We start from the raw sequence: 18,508 nt of genomic DNA, 5'->3' as shown, positions 1-18,508 counted from the left end.
TATATGAATCATAAATGTAGGTTGTCGTGCTGCTTCTACTTAAACGCATTCTTGGTCCTGTACACAAAAAAGCATGTATGAATACAGAGACTGTGGATATGTACGGAAGCCCCAGTCTCCAACTTTCAGCAACTGTTTCTACTAGAGTTTAGTGTCAATGAGGAAAGTGAGGCCTGATTTTCCATACATAGTGATACTAAATCTTGAATAAGATAATATATATTATTTTTTTTAATGAAAAACAGCTACTGACCAATTTGATTTTGTTCTTTTGAATGATTTCTTTGTTCTCTCTCTGGTATTGCTCCATCATCTGCTTTGTGTTCTCTAGGTCCATATTATTTGTAAGGTTGTAAACTGCAGACACACAAACCAATGCAAATGATGAAACAGATATATCTTAGCCTAGGCATTAAATCAGAGAATCTGGCTTGATGAGAAATTACAACACAAAATCAATAGACTCATGACAGGCAGTGTTGGCAAACTGCAGTTCTGCTTAGATGGGAGCTGGCCTGTATCTTACTCACTATCGCAGTGAAAACAATGCATTGTACTAAGGCTACAGAAGCATCTGTAAACATATCATATGCACCGAACTTGGGTTTCCTCTTATCTCTAGAAACCAAGGAACGTGTTTATTAAACCTATGTTAATAATACCTTTACACTTTACAACAAGACAGTCCTCTGACCTTTTTTTTAATTTTATTTTCTTCTTATTTTTAAATGGTACCATATCTGATTCACTATCAAGAAGAGCTGGCAAGTAAACAACAGTAAAACGTAAAAGGTCATTGGAGATCAGATTTTCTTTCTATAAATATTAATGTATTAATGTAAAACTGTATAAATTGCAATACTGGGCATATGACATAAGTAATAAATAAACAAATAAATATATAAATAACCTACCAATTTCTTCAATCAATTCAAGATAGTCATTGTATTCTCTGAGACTGGGGAAATCAGAATCATTCTTGTTGTATCTAGAATTGCAGGACAAAGTTAAAATTAGATTACCGTTGTAAAATTGTACATGCTGTGCCATATCACTTTTATTCAATCAATATATCTAGAGGACAAAAATGACAGGAAGGAAAATCTGCTCTGTATCTTGCACATTTTCATGATTTATAAATTCAGGGTTGATACAGAATAGGAGTGCTTGTAGAAATAGCTTGCTGTTGAATGAAACCCACAAGAATGCTCACTTGTGAAAGTGTAGCGCTTTGCACTTGAATCTATATTTTCTTTTTTTACATGATAATCTGTTTTGATATGAGAGTGATCCTGGTTTAAATTCTGAATGTGACCTAAACTCTAAAACTAGAAAAAATCAAAGACAAACGTTTGTGTTGGTTTATCGTCTGCAAATGCATATATTATTTAAACCTTTGACAGGACTGCAAAGATTTGCTGTGAGGGCCTTTTTGCATCAGTAATAAATAACATCGGCTGTGAACTTACTAAGAAGCCACTAAAACGTCTTTCAAATACAACATTTTCACTGCTGATGTTTATGTTTTCCAATCAAAATAACTGCAAAGGGGCGGGGGGTTGGGGGGGGTCTGACTCTGCATACAAAACAAACATTTATATTACCAAGAACAAAGAGAGTTCAGATTAACAACACCTATTATGTCCCTTATAGAGGAGTATGAAGCTACTTCTGCACAGATTTCTCAATAGGCAATGCACGCTGCTCACATCTTTAAGACTTTCTTACGGATTTCCACTTCCTTGTCTATTGCAGGGTCTTCGAAAAGCTGAACTCGGAAGTTGCTTTTCCTGAGCGGGGTGTCACACTCCTGGCAGTTTCCAGAGCCGCGGATAAACAGCATTTCCACACAGCTTTCGCATCTGAAACACACAAACACAAGGGCGTGAGCAACAGCCAGCAACATCAGAACCATGCCCACAGGCTGCAGTGAACAATGGTAAACGGCTACTCATTCCAGTCTCCTTACTAACCCTTTGGCCCATAACATTCCTGCCATCTGTCTTGGATAGTTTCACAACTGCAGATATGAGAGATTTCCATCAACTTTAATGTTTTTATTGCTGTGCTTTATGTAATTTTAGTAGCAGAAAATTGTATTACTGTCAACTGCATATTTGATGCTGTCCAGGAGACCACTGTATGCAGAATCATTGGAAACCAGCTGGAAATTGTTCTTCTTTACTCTTTGATACTTACCACCTCCATGTATTAACTACTGGTAACACAACAGACCAGTTGCTGTAACTGGAACCATGTATGCATAGAAGTAAGTACATCATTAATTATGAAACACATTGTGGTTATATATTATTTTATATCCATGAGAATATTTTGTTTTTGATAAAAAAAAGTTAGATGACTTGCATAATATTTATTGTGAAAATCTAAGGGGGGGGGTGGGGGGACAACTAAAGACTGGTGGATCTAAATCCTGCGACTTAAACTTCTGACCAATTTGGACTATGTAATATAACACTATTTCCTTGACATAGAGGCTGATTGACACTGATAATACTTTACACAATGGACAATAATCACATGCCTTCCAGCACGTGGAACACACAACTGCAAATAATTTGAAACAAACAATAGAAACACTGGGTTCCTATACCTTTAGGGCTCTTCGTGTGGACAGGACTTTTAAGCTTCATTTGGTTTTCATGGCAACAAGACACACTTGTGAGAGAAACAATACTGCATCAATCACCAATAGCTTCTAAAAAATAAGGGTCCTGACAGTTATAATCCAAGCCATCAAATCAGACTATTGTTCATTTGATCCAATATTAAGTTTTCATGATGCCCAATGCTGCAACTCATGTGAGACAATTATTTCCAATTAATCCCACAAACAAATAAAACATGACTGACTCTTTTCTAGACTGACGCCTATTTGTTTTTCTACAAGGCAGGAGCTTAAGTGTGGTGGTGGAAAACTAGCTATACATTTAGTAATAGAGCTTCCATTTGTTGCTAAAGCAACAAAACTGCAGAAACACAAGCAGGAAGACAACAGCTTTTCACTAAGAACATTCACTCTGTATTGCAATGGTCCTGGATTCCCAGTAATCCATACCTTAATGCTGCCTGTTGAGAATAGAAAGACTGTATTGGGTTTGTGGCTGTGGATGTAGTTAGGGTTACATCTTTCTTGATAACTCATGCCCACAGATTCATCCATACAATGGCTGCATTCAGAACATATGCCTAACAAAGTGCTAAGGTCTGGTGAAATGGGATGAAGATGCAAAGGGGTGATAGTAAAAGATGTGGGTCAGGGGACTTGCTGGAAGTTTAAAACAGTGGGCAACACTTTTAATCTTAGAGCTTTGGTAGCTGTTGTGCTACTGTACTACTGTAGCTCAGTCCTGGAGTACCCACCCTCTTCAGTGCTGAGCTATGTGAGGGAAAATCCCAGAGAGTTAATCTCCCAATCTTTAAGGCTGGGCTGCAGTGCTAACATATGCTTTTGCTTTATCAAAACATCAGCAGGTTTAAGCAGGATAACATTGAAACTGTGAAAATCTTGCAAAGCCGGCAAAATCTATATACTTCACATATGCACGGACCTAAGGAATTCAAACAAACGGTTGAAAATATAAGCTTGCAAACTGCTTAGTCAGTAAGAAAGTACCTAGCTTCCCATCTACAGAAATCGAAAATCTATTTCCCAATGGGATCCATCCTGCTTTGAAGTCTGATTGCAGTTAAACAGAACTGAGGCCCAGTTCAGAGGTGTGCAGTTGAGATGAGCAAATACATTCAACTAGGCCTATATCTTGACAACTAGTTTACAAACTGGATATCTGCTGCCTCCCAGATAAGATTAGTAGTTCAGTACAGTAGTTCAGGACTGCCAGCCAAGAACCCCACTGTTTCAAGCCCTGTCTGTGTAATGAAGCTGTGGGAAAGAGATCACTTCTCCCTTTAGCAGATAACATTCCGGGAGATCAGCAGACATACAAAAACAGTGGCTTAGTGTCAAAATGTTCTCTTCACACGACTGAAGCATGTGTAGTACCTTTCTACCATGTGAGAATTGCACTGTCTTGCTACAGTATTTCAGAGACGGCTAAAACATACAGACACTGAGGAAATCTACTATGGTTTGTGCTGTCCAATACACTACTTGTTTACGATGGGTTGTACTGGATTTAAATACCAAAGGACATTGCGTGAGCAAGCATAGGTGACAAATAAGTATGTAGCAACAAATATGAAAATAAATGTGCGCTTGGTTTAATTTTAGAGGATGGCCATTCCATTTTTCCCTTCCAGCTGGGCATTCGTTCAAGCAGCTCATGAACTGTCAGCACTGTCCTGCATGCAATATCAATCAACCACCAACACAATAAACAACCACCGGTGAATGATGAGCCCATGTGACTTTGGCTCTGTTCCTGAAACAGCTAAAAAAAAGAGCTCTTTATTTTCGTAATCTTCCACAAGATCAACATTTCTGCCACTGGTTGCTGCACTTAGACACGTTAATATAGACAGGTACAGCCGTGGATACATTGTGCTTAAAATGACTGTACTTCCTGATCCTCTAAATAATAAATTATGCTTCAGACAAGGGAAATTCCGTCTAGATTTCCAGAGATGGCATCAGGATTACATTTCAAACTATTCTACTGTCGCTACATATTGAAATCTTAATTACCTGACAAAAGGAGTAGGTTGTCTTAAAATACCTACTGCACAGAGTTGGGGGCTGAATGCACAAGTATTTATTTTTATTACCAAAAATGCCATAACAAAATGAATCAGTGTTGCGCCAACATGCCACAAAGGGCAAAGGAAACTGCCACTAAGGGCAGACCAAAAGCTAAACAGTGGTCTCTGTGCCATTTCTTTTTGTAGTCCTCCTGCTGGGTTTAAAGGCTCTTTTATGATTTGCAGGTTTATGCATTATGATTTGCATGCTCGCCAAAATGAGATTATGTAAAACAACTACCACGGACTACCTTGAACATATTATTCATATAGCAGCACGGACATTTCAGTGATATTTTAAAAAAGAAAAAAACAAAAAAATGCATTAAGTCAAGATCTGATCACCACAACCATGTATTTGATAGGGTTTAAATTCTTCAAAACTAAACTTCAAGAACAAGTGTTCTGAGACACACAGTAAACAGACAAACACATCTCTACATCAGTAACAGATTGATCTGATGATGAGCGATTAAACAAAACAAATAAGGAGATGTACATAAGAATACCACATAACACCGGTATGTCTAGCTGGGAGGGAAAAAAATCACCCGTAAAGTTTTTCAGTAAACCTTACAGTACAAGAATGCCTAATTATATGTAATTATGATTGAAAATGGAGACAACAAAAATGTAAATATATTTAATTAAACCATCAGTTCTAAACGGAGGCATTTTATAAACAATAATCTATATCATTTAAAACACATACTGCATTTAAAAACGATATTTAAAAAGGAGTTTAAGCCCTTAAAAGTTAAAGATTCACACTTTGTATTATTGTACATGTCTTTTGTTTTTTTTTAAACCATAATCAATCCAGTGTGTGTATACAAACAGTACCAAATGACTTACAGTGTATGTCCACAGACATTAACCATTAGCTTCAGAGACGGGTTCCTGTATTTGGTAGTTTTGCATCGCGGACAGCCCTGGTCGTCCATTTTTTATTGCCTTAACTGATATTTTTTTTAAAATAAATTAATTTGCTTTCAAATTACTGTGTTTCGGAGCCATCCCCACACTAGCAGCCTCACATCAAATACATTCCGAGTTGGAAACAGTGTGCGTTCGAAGTAAAGTTCCGGCTTTTTGTTTTGATTTCTGGGCTTCCTTGTGTGTGTGTATTTGGCTTGTGCAAGGATCGAATTACTGTACATGTTTCTTATTAAATAGAATGTTGCAGAGCACATTCATTTGCAGCTCAACAAAACAAGAAATGTGCACAGCATATTGACCTGGCAGTTATCTTAAAACCCCAGTGGAAATTGAAAAGCAGACGTTTTTGGTTAGCTAAGCACTGTGTTGCATATCTTTACCGGGTGATTATAAACAATGCAAGCTACTGCGTATAATTTACACGAAAGAAGAAATGCTGTAACAGAAGGTGTTACATTGAGAATTCTTCAATGAAATACGGTGCATATTTTCGGATGTAAAATCCATTATGAATTACTGTTACTGACTGTACTACTTATATATATATATATATGTATATATATATATATATATATCGATATATAGATATAGATATATAGATATATAGATATATAGATATAGATATATACAATGAATTATGTTAAATTGGTAATTGTTATAACAATACGTTATTATTTAAATTAAAATGCAGACAGGTTATTGGAACTGCAACAATGTTTTTGACTTGTGTTATAAAGCTCTAAAGTGTATCTGTAATACTAATAACTGTTACAATGCATTTTACAAAACTACAAAACATGACTTGCAACATTGTAGCAATGTAAACACCAAACTCCAATATCTAATGATTTTTATTATTATTATTATTATTATTATTATAAAAGTATAGATTTATTTCAGATTTAAATGAAAACCGCAGGTAACAAAAAAGTAAATTGTTAGTCCATGCGTGTCTTGTCTACACTTCAAAATGAGGGGGGGGGGAATTGACATAATACTTTCCTGAAACAATCTAGCCGCCCTGCAAAACTGCTCATGCACGTTCAAACGGAGCATGTATTCAATTGATAGGTTACATCTGTCTTTATCCCAAACTATGTTTACAACGTATGGGAAATTATGGGTTCTATCTTGATGGACGACCACACCCAACCCCTTTATACATTATAAATGTTGTCATTTACAATTATTGCATATTTTCAATTTAAAGGCTGGCAAATGTATAGCACATGTAGCCCGATGCTTGCCGTTGTCTCATTTTTGTGGTGTTGCGGTTAGCTATATCAAAATTCTCCGCGTAAACATTTTAATAGACAGCATAGCAAACAGATGAATATGCTTATTATTTCTGGTGGGAATACGTAATCGCCAATTAATATGGCATTATGCTGGTAATCCTTCGTTCTGTCTGAAATCACCTTGTACAGGTAAGCGTAGTGTTCTGTGCTTCTGATTGACATCTCCTGTAGAAGTTGTCTGCGCTGGATTCTACTGGCTCCTCCCATGTAGTGTCGTGTCGGCGAATCGGATCGCATTCCACAGCCAGAACCCCCTTCCTGCTACAGTTTGCTAACTAGAAGTCACGTTGAGTCAGAGGAGAAGGGGAGAGAGCTATCCATTTACAGCAACATCTGATAGTTTGTGTATGGCGAACGGAAACCTGATCGGCTAAAGCCTGCCGAAACCAGGAGGAGTGACTACCAGGAAGCATACAAAAAATGTCTTCTTCCTCAAGCGAAGTCATATGTGCAAATGAGATAAAGAAAGAGAATGTTAGGACGGGAGACTCGCAGGAGACCACGAAACTGCTAGAACTGGATTCCGCAGCCCTGTCTATGGAGCATGCAATTTCAACAGCTGAGCAGCTCCACAATGAACTTTTGGTTAGTGCTAGTTCTGCCCTGTCGTTTTCCCCAGAGCAAGTGGCTTGCGTCTGTGAGGCTTTGCAGCAAGGTGGTAACGTGGATCGCTTAGCCAGGTTTTTGTGGTCATTGCCCCAAAGCGACCTACTACGTGGCAACGAAAGCATCCTGAAAGCCCAAGCCTTGGTGGCTTTCCATCAGGGACGATACCAGGAACTTTACAGCATTTTGGAGAACCACAGTTTCACCACCTCCAACCACTCGTCCCTGCAGGACCTGTGGTACAAGGCTCGGTATACAGAAGCCGAGAAGGCTCGGGGGAGACCTCTGGGAGCTGTGGACAAATACAGGCTGAGGAGAAAATACCCGCTTCCCCGGACCATCTGGGACGGGGAGGAGACGGTGTACTGCTTCAAAGAGCGGTCCAGGAACGCGCTGAAGGAGCTTTATAAGCACAACAGATACCCTTCTCCGGCCGAAAAAAGAAACCTGGCGAAAATCACAGGGCTTTCATTAACTCAGGTCAGCAACTGGTTTAAAAACAGGAGGCAGCGGGACAGAAATCCGTCTGAAACGCAATCCAAAAGGTGAGCGCAAACCTTTTTTTCCCTCTTTTTGGTGAGGTGCTGCAATATGGCGCTTTGCTCTACCTCTATATTGTTCTGTTTGTATATAATAAAGCACAACATCCATATATGGAAAGTGCATTCTGTACTGATACGGTGCACATAAAAAAAAAAAAAAAGTTTTCCTAAGAATCTGGACGGCGAATGAGGCTATACCATACTGTTTGCATTGCGGATCGCTATTTTTTGTTTTGACAGAGTTAATCATTTACAAAACTAATTGAAAAAGGAAAAGCATGGCATGCACTCGCTGCTGTGTTTTGAAACATGATTCTGTCCGCATTCAGATCGAATTTCATTAGAAGTCTAGATGGATGACCAGGTTTTGCTAACGCGCTCCGTTCCTTTCTTTATCTGTTTGCTTTATTCTGTTTTTATTTTTATTTATTTTTATTTTGTTTTGCTTTAATCTTAGTGTATAATTAGTTTTTTTAAAACCCATGTGAAGTATGCATTGTTTATTAATTAATGATCTAGTTACCGTTTATGTCTTAACTTTCTAGTAAAAGTTATTGCGCTAAACCTACAGGCTATTTACATTTATGAATCATATTTGAAAGTAATACACTTATTTTCATGTTTGTTTTGTAATCGTCATTGCGATAGGCCATGCATGTTTTATTTAGGCAACAGAACAACACACGTTATTTTATTCATTCTTCTAGATCTTCACCGACCTTAATTAAAACGCGTGAACCACGTGAAGTGCGATGTTCAAATAAAGAACACAGATTGTTGATTGAGAGTACAGTATTCTCTTATCGCTCTTCAGTAACGCTCGTCTCATGAGCACCTGGTGGAGGTGACCTCCCCTTGCAGGCTGAATCCATTTTTCTTTCCGGAGCTGATGTCATAAATTGCTCAAAGGCATTTTGGCTTCTAGGACGCCTTTGTAATCAACTAGAACGTCTCATAAATTCGGGAAGTCAAAATCCCTTTATAGGAAAACCTTGATTAATTAATTGTTTTATTTGTGTGTATGTTTGGCGTCAATGTGCAACAAAATAAAATGAGATACTTGAGTGAGAACAAAGATGAAGACTTCGTATTTCTAGTATATCCTGTAAAAATGCTGTAGACGAAGTCTGCTTTATAAAGCTTCAATAGACTCCTTTGTATGAACTGTTACAATTTCAAAGTGCTGGAAGCTCAGCTGTTAGTGTGCGTAAAGAGCATTTTTGAATAGCCACGGGCTATTCATATAAAAAGGAAAAGTTCCCCCCAACTATATATATATATATATATATATATATATATATATATATATATATATATAAATTCAAAAGTAATTTTGATTTGATACATTTCTCGTTGAGAACTGATTTTGTTATAAAATATTAAGTTTGTGACTGATTGAATTAACATGTAAGTACAGCTATGGCCCACAGTTTTGCATCACCCTATAGAATTAACTAATTTGCTTCATAAAGTACCGCTTTATAATTTTCTATATATAACAAAAAACTGTAACATTTCAAAATCTAACATGAAATACTGCACTACTATTATGGCTTCCGGTAGGCTTTTGCAATATAATTTTGTAGTTTCTTTGACATGTTAAATACATTTTCTGAATTACGTTCATGGAGATTTATTATTATTATTATTATTATTATTATTATTATTATTATTATTATTATTATTATTATTATTATTATTATTGTCTTAATCATAAAATTCTAGGTAATGCAAAACGTTTGACCATAGCTGTAGTACACCGAGTACTGTATTTCTAAAGTTAAGTGCGTTGTTTTTTCATTTGTTGTACTAGGTGTGTCTGTGGAACACTTTCTATACCGAATGTGTTTTTTTTTTTTTTTTTTTTTTTTTAATAAACATCATAAATGTAGACGCATGCAGGGCATTGTCATTGCCCATTTGTGACGACGCAGGACTACTAGTGACATTTATCACAGTATACTGTTATTGCACCAAATGGTTCCAGATTGTTTATAATCCTTTCAAGCTCCCCTTCAGGCTATCTGCAGTTAAAACCTGCATCATGAGAATCGAGGATTTTATTTAGTTTGTTTTTTTAATCTAATTTACACTCAGGGATTAGGGCCTTTTGCCCATGCGGATGTAATGTAAATTCCACAAATCAATCAGTAAATGCCTCCTTCACATCTGCAGGTTTTTTGGAAGGACATGCATGTTTATAGTGTGAGTCTGTAATATGCAAAATCTAGTGAAAAATCGATTTACTGATATGGAAAAACAGGCATTCATTTTCTAGAAGCAAGTTTTAAAGTTGTATATTTGGGACACAGAGGGTCCACGATTGTGTGTGTGTCTGTATGTATGTGTGTGTGTGTGTGTATATATATATATATATATATATATATATATATATATATATATATATATATATATATATAATATATATAATCACACACACACACACAACCGCAAATTAACCAAATGCAAAGGGATCTCAAATTTTTCATAAATTAAACTCATTTAAGTTGTTAGTCTGCTACAGATATTTGATTTAAATCTTAAATTAAGGTTGGAAGCACACAAACTGATGACAAACTACATTTCTTGTACTTGAAGTGGAAAGATGCATACATTCATAGTTGTATGAAGCGTGTAGGAGGGGACCCTTATCTACAGACTGCTGTCATAATGATTTGATGAGACAAAGTGGCTTGGGGTGGGGGTGGGGAATGTTTCCAATCAGCTCTGTCAGAAGTGATATATACAGCAATGGCTGTATATATGTAATTAACTAATTTTGCTTCATAAAGTCGAATGAAACCTGCTGAATAAAGTTACGTTAACATATTAAATTACACACCACTTTGTAGTTTTCCATATACTTAACGAAAAACTGACAAATTGAAAAATGTGACATTTTGCAATCTAACATGAAATATTGTACTACTATTATGGCTTCTGGTAGACTTTCGTGATATCATTTTGTAGTTTCATTGCTTTACATAATGTTAAATAAGATCTAAATTATGTTCACATATATATACATTTTTTTTAAATTGTCTCGCTCCTAAAATTCTAGGTGATGCTAAACATTTGTCCATAGCCACAGTCTCCATGAAGCAGCACAGTCAGTAACTCCAGATATTTTTTGTTTCTACAGCGAGTCTGATGGCAATCACAGTACTGAAGACGAGTCGAGCAAAGGGCATGATGACCTCTCCCCTCGGCCCTTGTCCAACTCGTCGGACGGGATCAACCACCACCACCACAGCAACAGCATCTCCCTCACCAGCACTACAGAAGGCATGGTCATTCAACAGATAGGGGATCCAAAAACCTGTTCTGGTTCACCTGGTTCAGTGTTCAATAGGAACCTTGTGACTGCTAACACTCCTTCGGTGTTCCTTAATGGGAGCTCCTACATTCAGACGCCAAGTAACATCCTCTTCAATGGACTAAGCGTGGGAGGAACCCAGGCCATTGCCTTCAGCCCGCTGAGGAGCACCAACAACATTACAAGCAATGGAGAGATCATGCTGCACTCGTCTGATGAGAAAGACTTTAAGCTCCTCAATGGACCTGTGACAAACTCTGCCATGTCTTACAATCTCACCACATCAAGTGCCTCCTTCCCAGCAGCCATTAACGCCAGAGATATCAAAATTGGAAGCTTACAGACCCTCGCTTCTCAAGAGGGAGGACCTGTAGTCACTTTTACAACATGCAATGGACCCCTTCAAGTCAAGCAGTACAGCCTTGTTCAAATCCCCACTGCTGAAACCAGTGGGCAGATGGTCAATGGGAACCTTGGGCTTCCACCATTACAAATGCCTCCTGTCTCAACAGCACCTTCCCATGGTATGTTGTTTCCATTAACCTAAAACTACCACTAGCTTCGTTCAGAGAGCGAGACCCAAACGAAGGGTGTTCAAGTGAAATTCCATTCATTCGGTTTATTTGCTTGCATGGGGACTAGTTTTGAGGACACAAAAAAGAAAAAAAAAAAACAAATGTGACTTTTCTGTAAAATAAATGTAATCCTGCTTAACTCTAAATATAACTGGAGTACTGTTTATGTAAGTCGCCCAATATTTGACGGATTACTATACTGTGCACTAATTATGACAAGACTTTTGTGATAGTTTAGCTCATCTGCATGTCGGTTTCAAATAATGTAGTCCATTCAATTTGTCACATACACCCTGGAAACTGAGGGTCATCCTGTCAAGTCATCCACAAGTATGAAAGGTGACCTGTATCCTTGTAATGTAATACATTCACAAAAGGGCAGGTAGTCTGCCGCTTGGATTCCTTCTGTGTATTTAAGGCAGTCGCTCAGAGTGTCTGCACTGATCTGGCATTGGATGGGATATGTGGAAAGTGCACAGTATGACTCACAAGTTTAAAATTCACTCCAGTGACACACACAAACAGTATGGCTATGTGTTTACAGCAGGTGCCTGGGTGTTAAATTAGAGGTTAAAATTATGCACTACATTATAATATTTTTTTTATTTTCTTGGCTCGCTGCAGGAGAAGAGGGAGAGTGCATATCATATAAACAATTTAAAAGGAGTTATTGATTTTCTACTTGAAATCCAGGCTCACGCTTCTAATTTTCGCATCACAGTACGGTCTCTGCTAAGTGCATTTGAAGTTTAATACGTTGTGTTCTGATGTGAGCCCTGCAGAGTCTGCTGCACTGCAGTAGTATCTCAAGGTGAGCTTGTTCAAGTCTAACATGCAAATCCCTTTACTGCCATTACCAGCAGAACACAGAAGCCACTGAAGTATTTTGATTGTCAAGGTGAAAGATCTTTAAGCATGTTTTAAATATATCAAAATCTATTAGAAATGCCCACTGTTTACTCTGTGATGGCTCATGAAATAGTGTCAAATAGGAAAATAAACCATGCCAATTTCAGAGATGCACTAGAATGTTTAAGTAATACAGTAGCACGCTTTAAATAAATTAGTAAATACGGTCCAATGTGTCACCCTTACAATATACATTAATTGGCGTCGCCCCTCTTGCATACAGTTCACAAAAATAAACTAGATGTGCACTTAGGGGATTTGATCTAGGTGCACACTATAGTTAAATGCTTTCACCAGATAGAATTTAAAAGGTTGCACAAATGTGATGCAGAATATAATTTTAAATTCCATTGTTATCTTCCTTTTAGGTAACATTTTATTAAGCAATGCTGCCACTGGACAAGGGGAATCCTTCTCCAATAGGCCATCCTCAACAGTGCAGCAGGGCAAACTAGTCCTGTCCCCTGTCCAGCCTCGCACTGTGCTGTACACGGTCCCAAACACACTGCAGGGGGTGACCTCCATCAAGCAGGAGCCAGCAGAGGGGGGTTTAGTGTTTTCTCAATTGTTGCAAGTCGATCAAAATAGCCAGCAAAATGTGAATGTGTCTTCAGAAAACCTTTCCGGGGCCTGTGCACAGACTGTGATCTCGCCTCTGGGCAATGTAACGTTGAACCAGAATTACTCTCTGGTGTCGCCAGCTGTCCTTGGCTCTTCAGACCCTTTGAACTCTAACAGCTTAGTGAGGCCCTCAGCAGTAGTGTCTAACCAGCCTGTCTCTGTGGCAGCCAGCAACCCACCCAACACAGTTTCTGTGGGCAACACTAGCTATGCAACTCTTCAGAGCATCCCTCTGATCTCCACGGCAGCTCAAGGCACACTGACCGTCTCTGAGTCCCATCTGATGCTGGCCGCAGACCGAGGGGAGGACTCCTGCAGATCAGGGCAGCATCTTTCTCAAGACTTTAGGAGCCAGCACGTCACAGTGCAGCAGCTGGTTCCCACACTGAAGGGCAACTTCCTTTCAATTTCAGAGAACAAATCGAGCGAGGAGTTCATGATGCTCGACTCCAAGTCAAAGTGTGCAATGAGTGAAATGGTGAGAGTCATCTGTGGAGAGATGGAGACAGAAGAGAAACAGCTTGCAAAACTGCAAAACGTCCAAATGGATGAAGACATCAGTGATATCTAACTTTTACTAAGAGATTATTAATTGCAGACAATATGACTGTTTTTAGCCTTATACTTTTACAAAGCATTTAGACAACTCTGTTTATTCAATTCTGAATTCTTATAATGTTGACAACCTACAAATCAATTTGCAATAGTTTCATGGTTCTACAGAGAAGGTAGCATATATATGATATCAGATGTACTGTAATCTGTATTATTTCTAAAGGGAAACCTCTCTGTTTTGGAACCAGGGTGTTAAAATAGGCTGTTTTTGTCAGAGGTTATAGACTGTGTACCTCTTTATGAACCACTATTATTTTTATTATTTTTTACTGTAATTTACCATACAGGAAGATAACGGGAACTATACTTGTTGTAATACCTTTTGTCAAGTAAATTGCAGCCTTTCTGAAGGTATTAATGACTCCCGTGGTTTAAAGATTCCAAGTTTGGGCGAATACTTCACAGAAAATAATTGATTGTAAAGTCAGCGTTATTGTATTTAGTCCAATGTATGTATTTGCATTTCATGCATCATTTGATAATTCAATGGATTATTGTACTGCGCATTTAATTTAATTCTCCTACTTTTATAGATTGTTTTTAATGAGGCTGAGTAACGTAAACAACACTCTTAGCCTGTAAGCAAAAAGGAGACCGACACATGCTTTAACCAAAGGTTAATTACTTATCTAAAGCGGTATCTGAAAGTTGTGGGGTCTCAAGCCCATCAGGAAGTAAAAAGTTCTGAAACCACAAAGTTAGGAGTCAGTGCCCTGTAGACAGCAAGTGTGTGGGGTGACCAAGCAAAGAATCAGACACAATATGTATGTAATTATTACATAAAAAAAGAACTAGACAGATACAATCTTCATCTGAGCAATACATTCACAGTACGTTTGTCATGGCTCCCAGTTCAGCTTGCAGGAGACCTGCGGTTCACCCATTATTGACCTACCGTCCTTTGTGTGGATTTTTCTTGATACTTTGTCATGGAGAATGACTTATTACAATTAAAGGTGCCTTTTCTACTATCAGTAAACGTAATCATATCCATCCAAATGAGCTTCTCCACTTGCGCTTGGATTGCTGCTTCACTGCAGGGGAGTGTAATAAAGTAGGCCTTACAGCTGTGATTACACTTTACTTTTACATCTTCCAACACGACTTTATTGACATAGCTGACCATAAGGAGCCCCTTTAAAGACAGACCCGAAAGCAGCCTGTTTACCACCCCCCTTGCAGTGATTTGTAGCTTGCTATCCTGTGGTCTCCATCCGTTCTATATGCAATATACCGACCTGAACTGTAAAAAAATAAAATCAGATTAGAATAAAATAAGGTTTCTATAGGTTTTTTTTAATACATTTTATATGCAGGCTTACCTGTAACTATGTGAGCTTTGAGAATGCAAGGCATTGAGATAAATATGTGAATCTCTGTTAAGAGACAGATTTCCCTAAAATGTTTTGAATATGCAGTGTATAAATGTTTGTTTTTATGTTTTCTAACTGGAAAGGGGGTTCTTTCTTACTTTGCATGGTTATCTGAATTTAGTCCAATACACCAGTGCTCCGATTATGTGCCTTATATCTTTTTTACAGATGAAGTGATACAGTTGTACAATGTGTGGGGTATGGGTAGAGAACAGGAGGTCTATACTGCACTACTTGGTGGTGGTACACTGAGCATACAAGGCAGCATTCCTGTGCTCTATTGTTATACCAAAGATATCTTTCTAAGGGTTTGTACTGTACTGTAATAGGATTGTATGCCTGAAATGTTATGTCATTTTTTTGTTTGTATTCTAAAATGATGTGAACTTATTTTTCTAAACACTATACTCAATAAAACTTTATATTTATACATAGTTTGATGTTATTTCTTCTGCTTCTTCATATATGCTATTAGTGTTCCTTAAACATATTCAGGATCTTGGGCAATTCATTTATTTGAAATTGTATTTGAACATTTCCTGAAAATAAACAATGGATGTAGGCACTTCTTTATCTTTTGCATCTCGATTATGTGTGTATGACATATTAGAACGTATCTGTATAGGCATTAAAATCATTTGACGTATGTAAGCAGTTGCCAGAAATGTTCTTTACAGATTTATTAAGTTTTTTCATGTTAGGCCGTGGACAGCGTGGTTAGTGATTATTGTTTTGTTGGAATGTCATTGCACCTCACCATGTGACTGTACCTTTCAGAGGCTTCGGTGCGTGAATAACTGCAGGTAATGGGCCTATTGTTACCTTTGTGCAAGTGAACTAATCTCCATAGGCATCAGATTAAACGACTTTCACAATATCAGATAACACCTTAATATTAAAAAACAAGTAAGCCATACTTCTCGGGCACCAGGAAACAAACAGAACTCCTTCAGAGAAATAAACCGCTCACTTTGATGTTGTTGACAGTTGATTTGCTGATGGTTAGTGAGGGAAAATGCAGCTAGTTTCTCTTTAGCCAAACATTACATTTTCATAATGGTGCCACAGTTAAGTAGAACAAACAGTCCATGTGAAGTGCAGTTGCAAGGTGTCTGTATTGTAGAGGCACAGAGACAAATGCTGTAGATATTTCATTACTGTTATTTAAAATGTCAACATTAGGATAGGTTCTTGATATGTCAAGACCTCTTTTTCAAGGATGTCCCCAGAGGCAGCAGGCAGATATCCACATTGTATTCTTAAACAAACAAAGACAGGATCAGTATATCCTTAAAATAAAATGGGATCTCAAATCATATGATCATACACATCAGCAGAGTCCATTACCTTTGCAAAAACAACTTGTCCTCAGACATACGCTAGCTTTCATGTAAGTCAATAACGTCCCGGACCTGAGGGTCTGTGAACAAGGTAAGACTTCCATACGTAACAAAGAGCATGCTGTACAGATTAAGTGCTGCTAGAGGTCCTTTGCTGTTCTTTATGGTCACTCTGTAGATCCTTACAGCAGATGGCCAGCATGGTGCCTGGGAGCCAAAAACATACTGAGTGGATTCGCTATCCCAGATGTGCCTGAGTTGGGTTTCATCTTTAGTCTATTTATTCAGCTTACCTCGATGTAAAGCTTGTCAAAACAACTGATGTGCAGTTCTCGCGCTTCTGTGAATCTCAGACTAAATACACCAAAAAAAAAAGTATTAAACTCTATTATTGCATTCTTAAATTACACATAACATTTTTTTTTTTTTTTTTTTGAAGGAATAGCGATTTAGTATTGCTTTCTCAGCACATAAACATTATATATTGGGTCAAAATATGATGGGATAGATAACATTAAGATTTTGTTCAAGTACAAATGATGCATCATTTTTTTTAAATAAAGAAATATCAGTATATCAGTATATATATATATATATATATATATATATATATATATATATATATATATATATATATATGTGTGTCATAAATAACTTAAGGAATACCTACTCCACCCATACAATTTGGCTAACCTAACTTGTTAATATGTAAATATATACAATGTATTTATTTTCTTCTAGGGCAGAATTGTATGCACTTGGAAAAAATGGAAAAGCCTTTTTAAATGTACCTTTTTTAATGTAGGTAGATGACATTTAGAAAACAAGTTTAATTCAAGGTGAGGGTTCACATTTGTAACGAAATATCCTTTTATTCCATTCAATTTGAAGTCAGTCTTTTACACGGAAACTCCAGACATCGTTTTGTACGCAATTTTTAAAAGTGCACAGTAAACCACGAACAGCCCGCCAGTAAAGAGGGAACCCCCAGAACAGAGCTTATTAAAAGGGCTAACCTTTAGCCTTTTTAAAATTTCAAAGCTGACATTTAATGTGTTGCAACAGACTGTGTGCCATATGTAATATGACCTCAGCCATACATTGCTACAGCCCTCCTGGCATCACTAATGAGGGGTGAAAGGTTGTGTGCTTTTGAGAGGTTCAAAGACCCACCACTTTCTGTATAGTATATTTTTTTTCATGCGCTGTTGTGAATTATTAGAATATGGTTTAATTTAAGTAAATCATGACATGTCTTCAGAAATATGTATTTTCAGACTGTAGGAGGAAGTCAATCCCACATGCAAACCATGGGATTAGTCTAAGTGAAAGTATGGAGTTCCTGTTCCCTCAGTCAGGACTTTTTGTTGCTGAGTAGGCCTACTGTAATGTATTCACCGTTTCCAACATATGTGTTTCACATTGAAAGGTAAAACTATCTGTGTAGCAGCAAGGCATTGTGCTGTTTAGAAAGTTTTAGAAAATGTACAACCTGTGGTTATCTTAAATAAACATATGCATATTATTAAATATAGGCTTCAAGATTCAAAACACTGAACATGGAATTTTCCAGTTGGCTATACTGTATAATTAGTCTTTGGCATGATAGGAAATAATATTTATTATTATTATATTTTTAATTAATTTACTTTTTT

The 18,508-nt window shown here is 37.4% G+C and overlaps 2 protein-coding genes across 3 annotated transcripts in view; one reads left to right on the top strand and one right to left on the bottom strand.

The window, feature by feature from the left end:
* The window catches only part of LOC131697625 (CDK-activating kinase assembly factor MAT1-like), a 45,596-nt gene extending 39,781 nt beyond the window's left edge, over positions 1 to 5,815 (bottom strand). Inside the window, exons 1-4 of the mRNA XM_058987981.1 lie at positions 5,575 to 5,815; positions 1,710 to 1,862; positions 915 to 988; positions 254 to 357 (exon numbers count right to left, since the gene is read on the bottom strand). Coding sequence (XP_058843964.1) covers positions 254 to 357; positions 915 to 988; positions 1,710 to 1,862; positions 5,575 to 5,663 — 420 coding nt within the window. The 5' untranslated portion in view covers positions 5,664 to 5,815. The remainder of the gene's footprint in view (positions 1 to 253; positions 358 to 914; positions 989 to 1,709; positions 1,863 to 5,574) is intronic.
* Positions 5,816 to 7,097: 1,282 nt separating this feature from the next.
* LOC117431949 (homeobox protein SIX4) lies at positions 7,098 to 15,943 on the top strand. Of its 2 annotated transcripts, XR_009307412.1 has the most exons (4): positions 7,098 to 8,107; positions 11,247 to 11,944; positions 13,273 to 14,787; positions 14,843 to 15,943. XR_009307412.1 is itself a non-coding variant. In XM_034053300.3 (3 exons), the coding sequence occupies exons 1-3, from the start codon at positions 7,377 to 7,379 to the stop codon at positions 14,094 to 14,096; spliced, it is 2,253 nt and encodes a 750-aa protein (XP_033909191.3). In that variant the 5' UTR covers positions 7,098 to 7,376; the 3' UTR covers positions 14,097 to 15,943. The 2 variants fall into 2 exon arrangements, 1 of the variants encoding a protein (XP_033909191.3); XM_034053300.3 differs by having other exon boundaries at positions 13,273 to 15,943.
* Positions 15,944 to 18,508: the final 2,565 nt, after the last annotated feature.

The sequence above is a fragment of the Acipenser ruthenus genome, chromosome 15, assembly GCF_902713425.1.
Source record: "Acipenser ruthenus chromosome 15, fAciRut3.2 maternal haplotype, whole genome shotgun sequence".
Taxonomy (NCBI): Eukaryota; Metazoa; Chordata; class Actinopteri; order Acipenseriformes; family Acipenseridae; genus Acipenser; species Acipenser ruthenus.
The sequence above is the reverse complement of the archived record's forward strand: the minus strand, read 5'-3'. Positions and strand labels throughout refer to the sequence as shown.

Excerpts from the sequence above, each read along its gene's own strand:
- LOC117431949 (XM_034053300.3), top strand. The coding sequence starts at position 7,377 with ATGTCTTCTTCCTCAAGCGAAGTCATATGTGCAAATGAGATAAAGAAA. Across the intron at positions 8,108-11,246 it reads TCTGAAACGCAATCCAAAAG|CGAGTCTGATGGCAATCACA; the intron begins GTGAGCGCAAAC and ends TTGTTTCTACAG. Across the intron at positions 11,945-13,272 it reads CTCAACAGCACCTTCCCATG|GTAACATTTTATTAAGCAAT; the intron begins GTATGTTGTTTC and ends TCTTCCTTTTAG.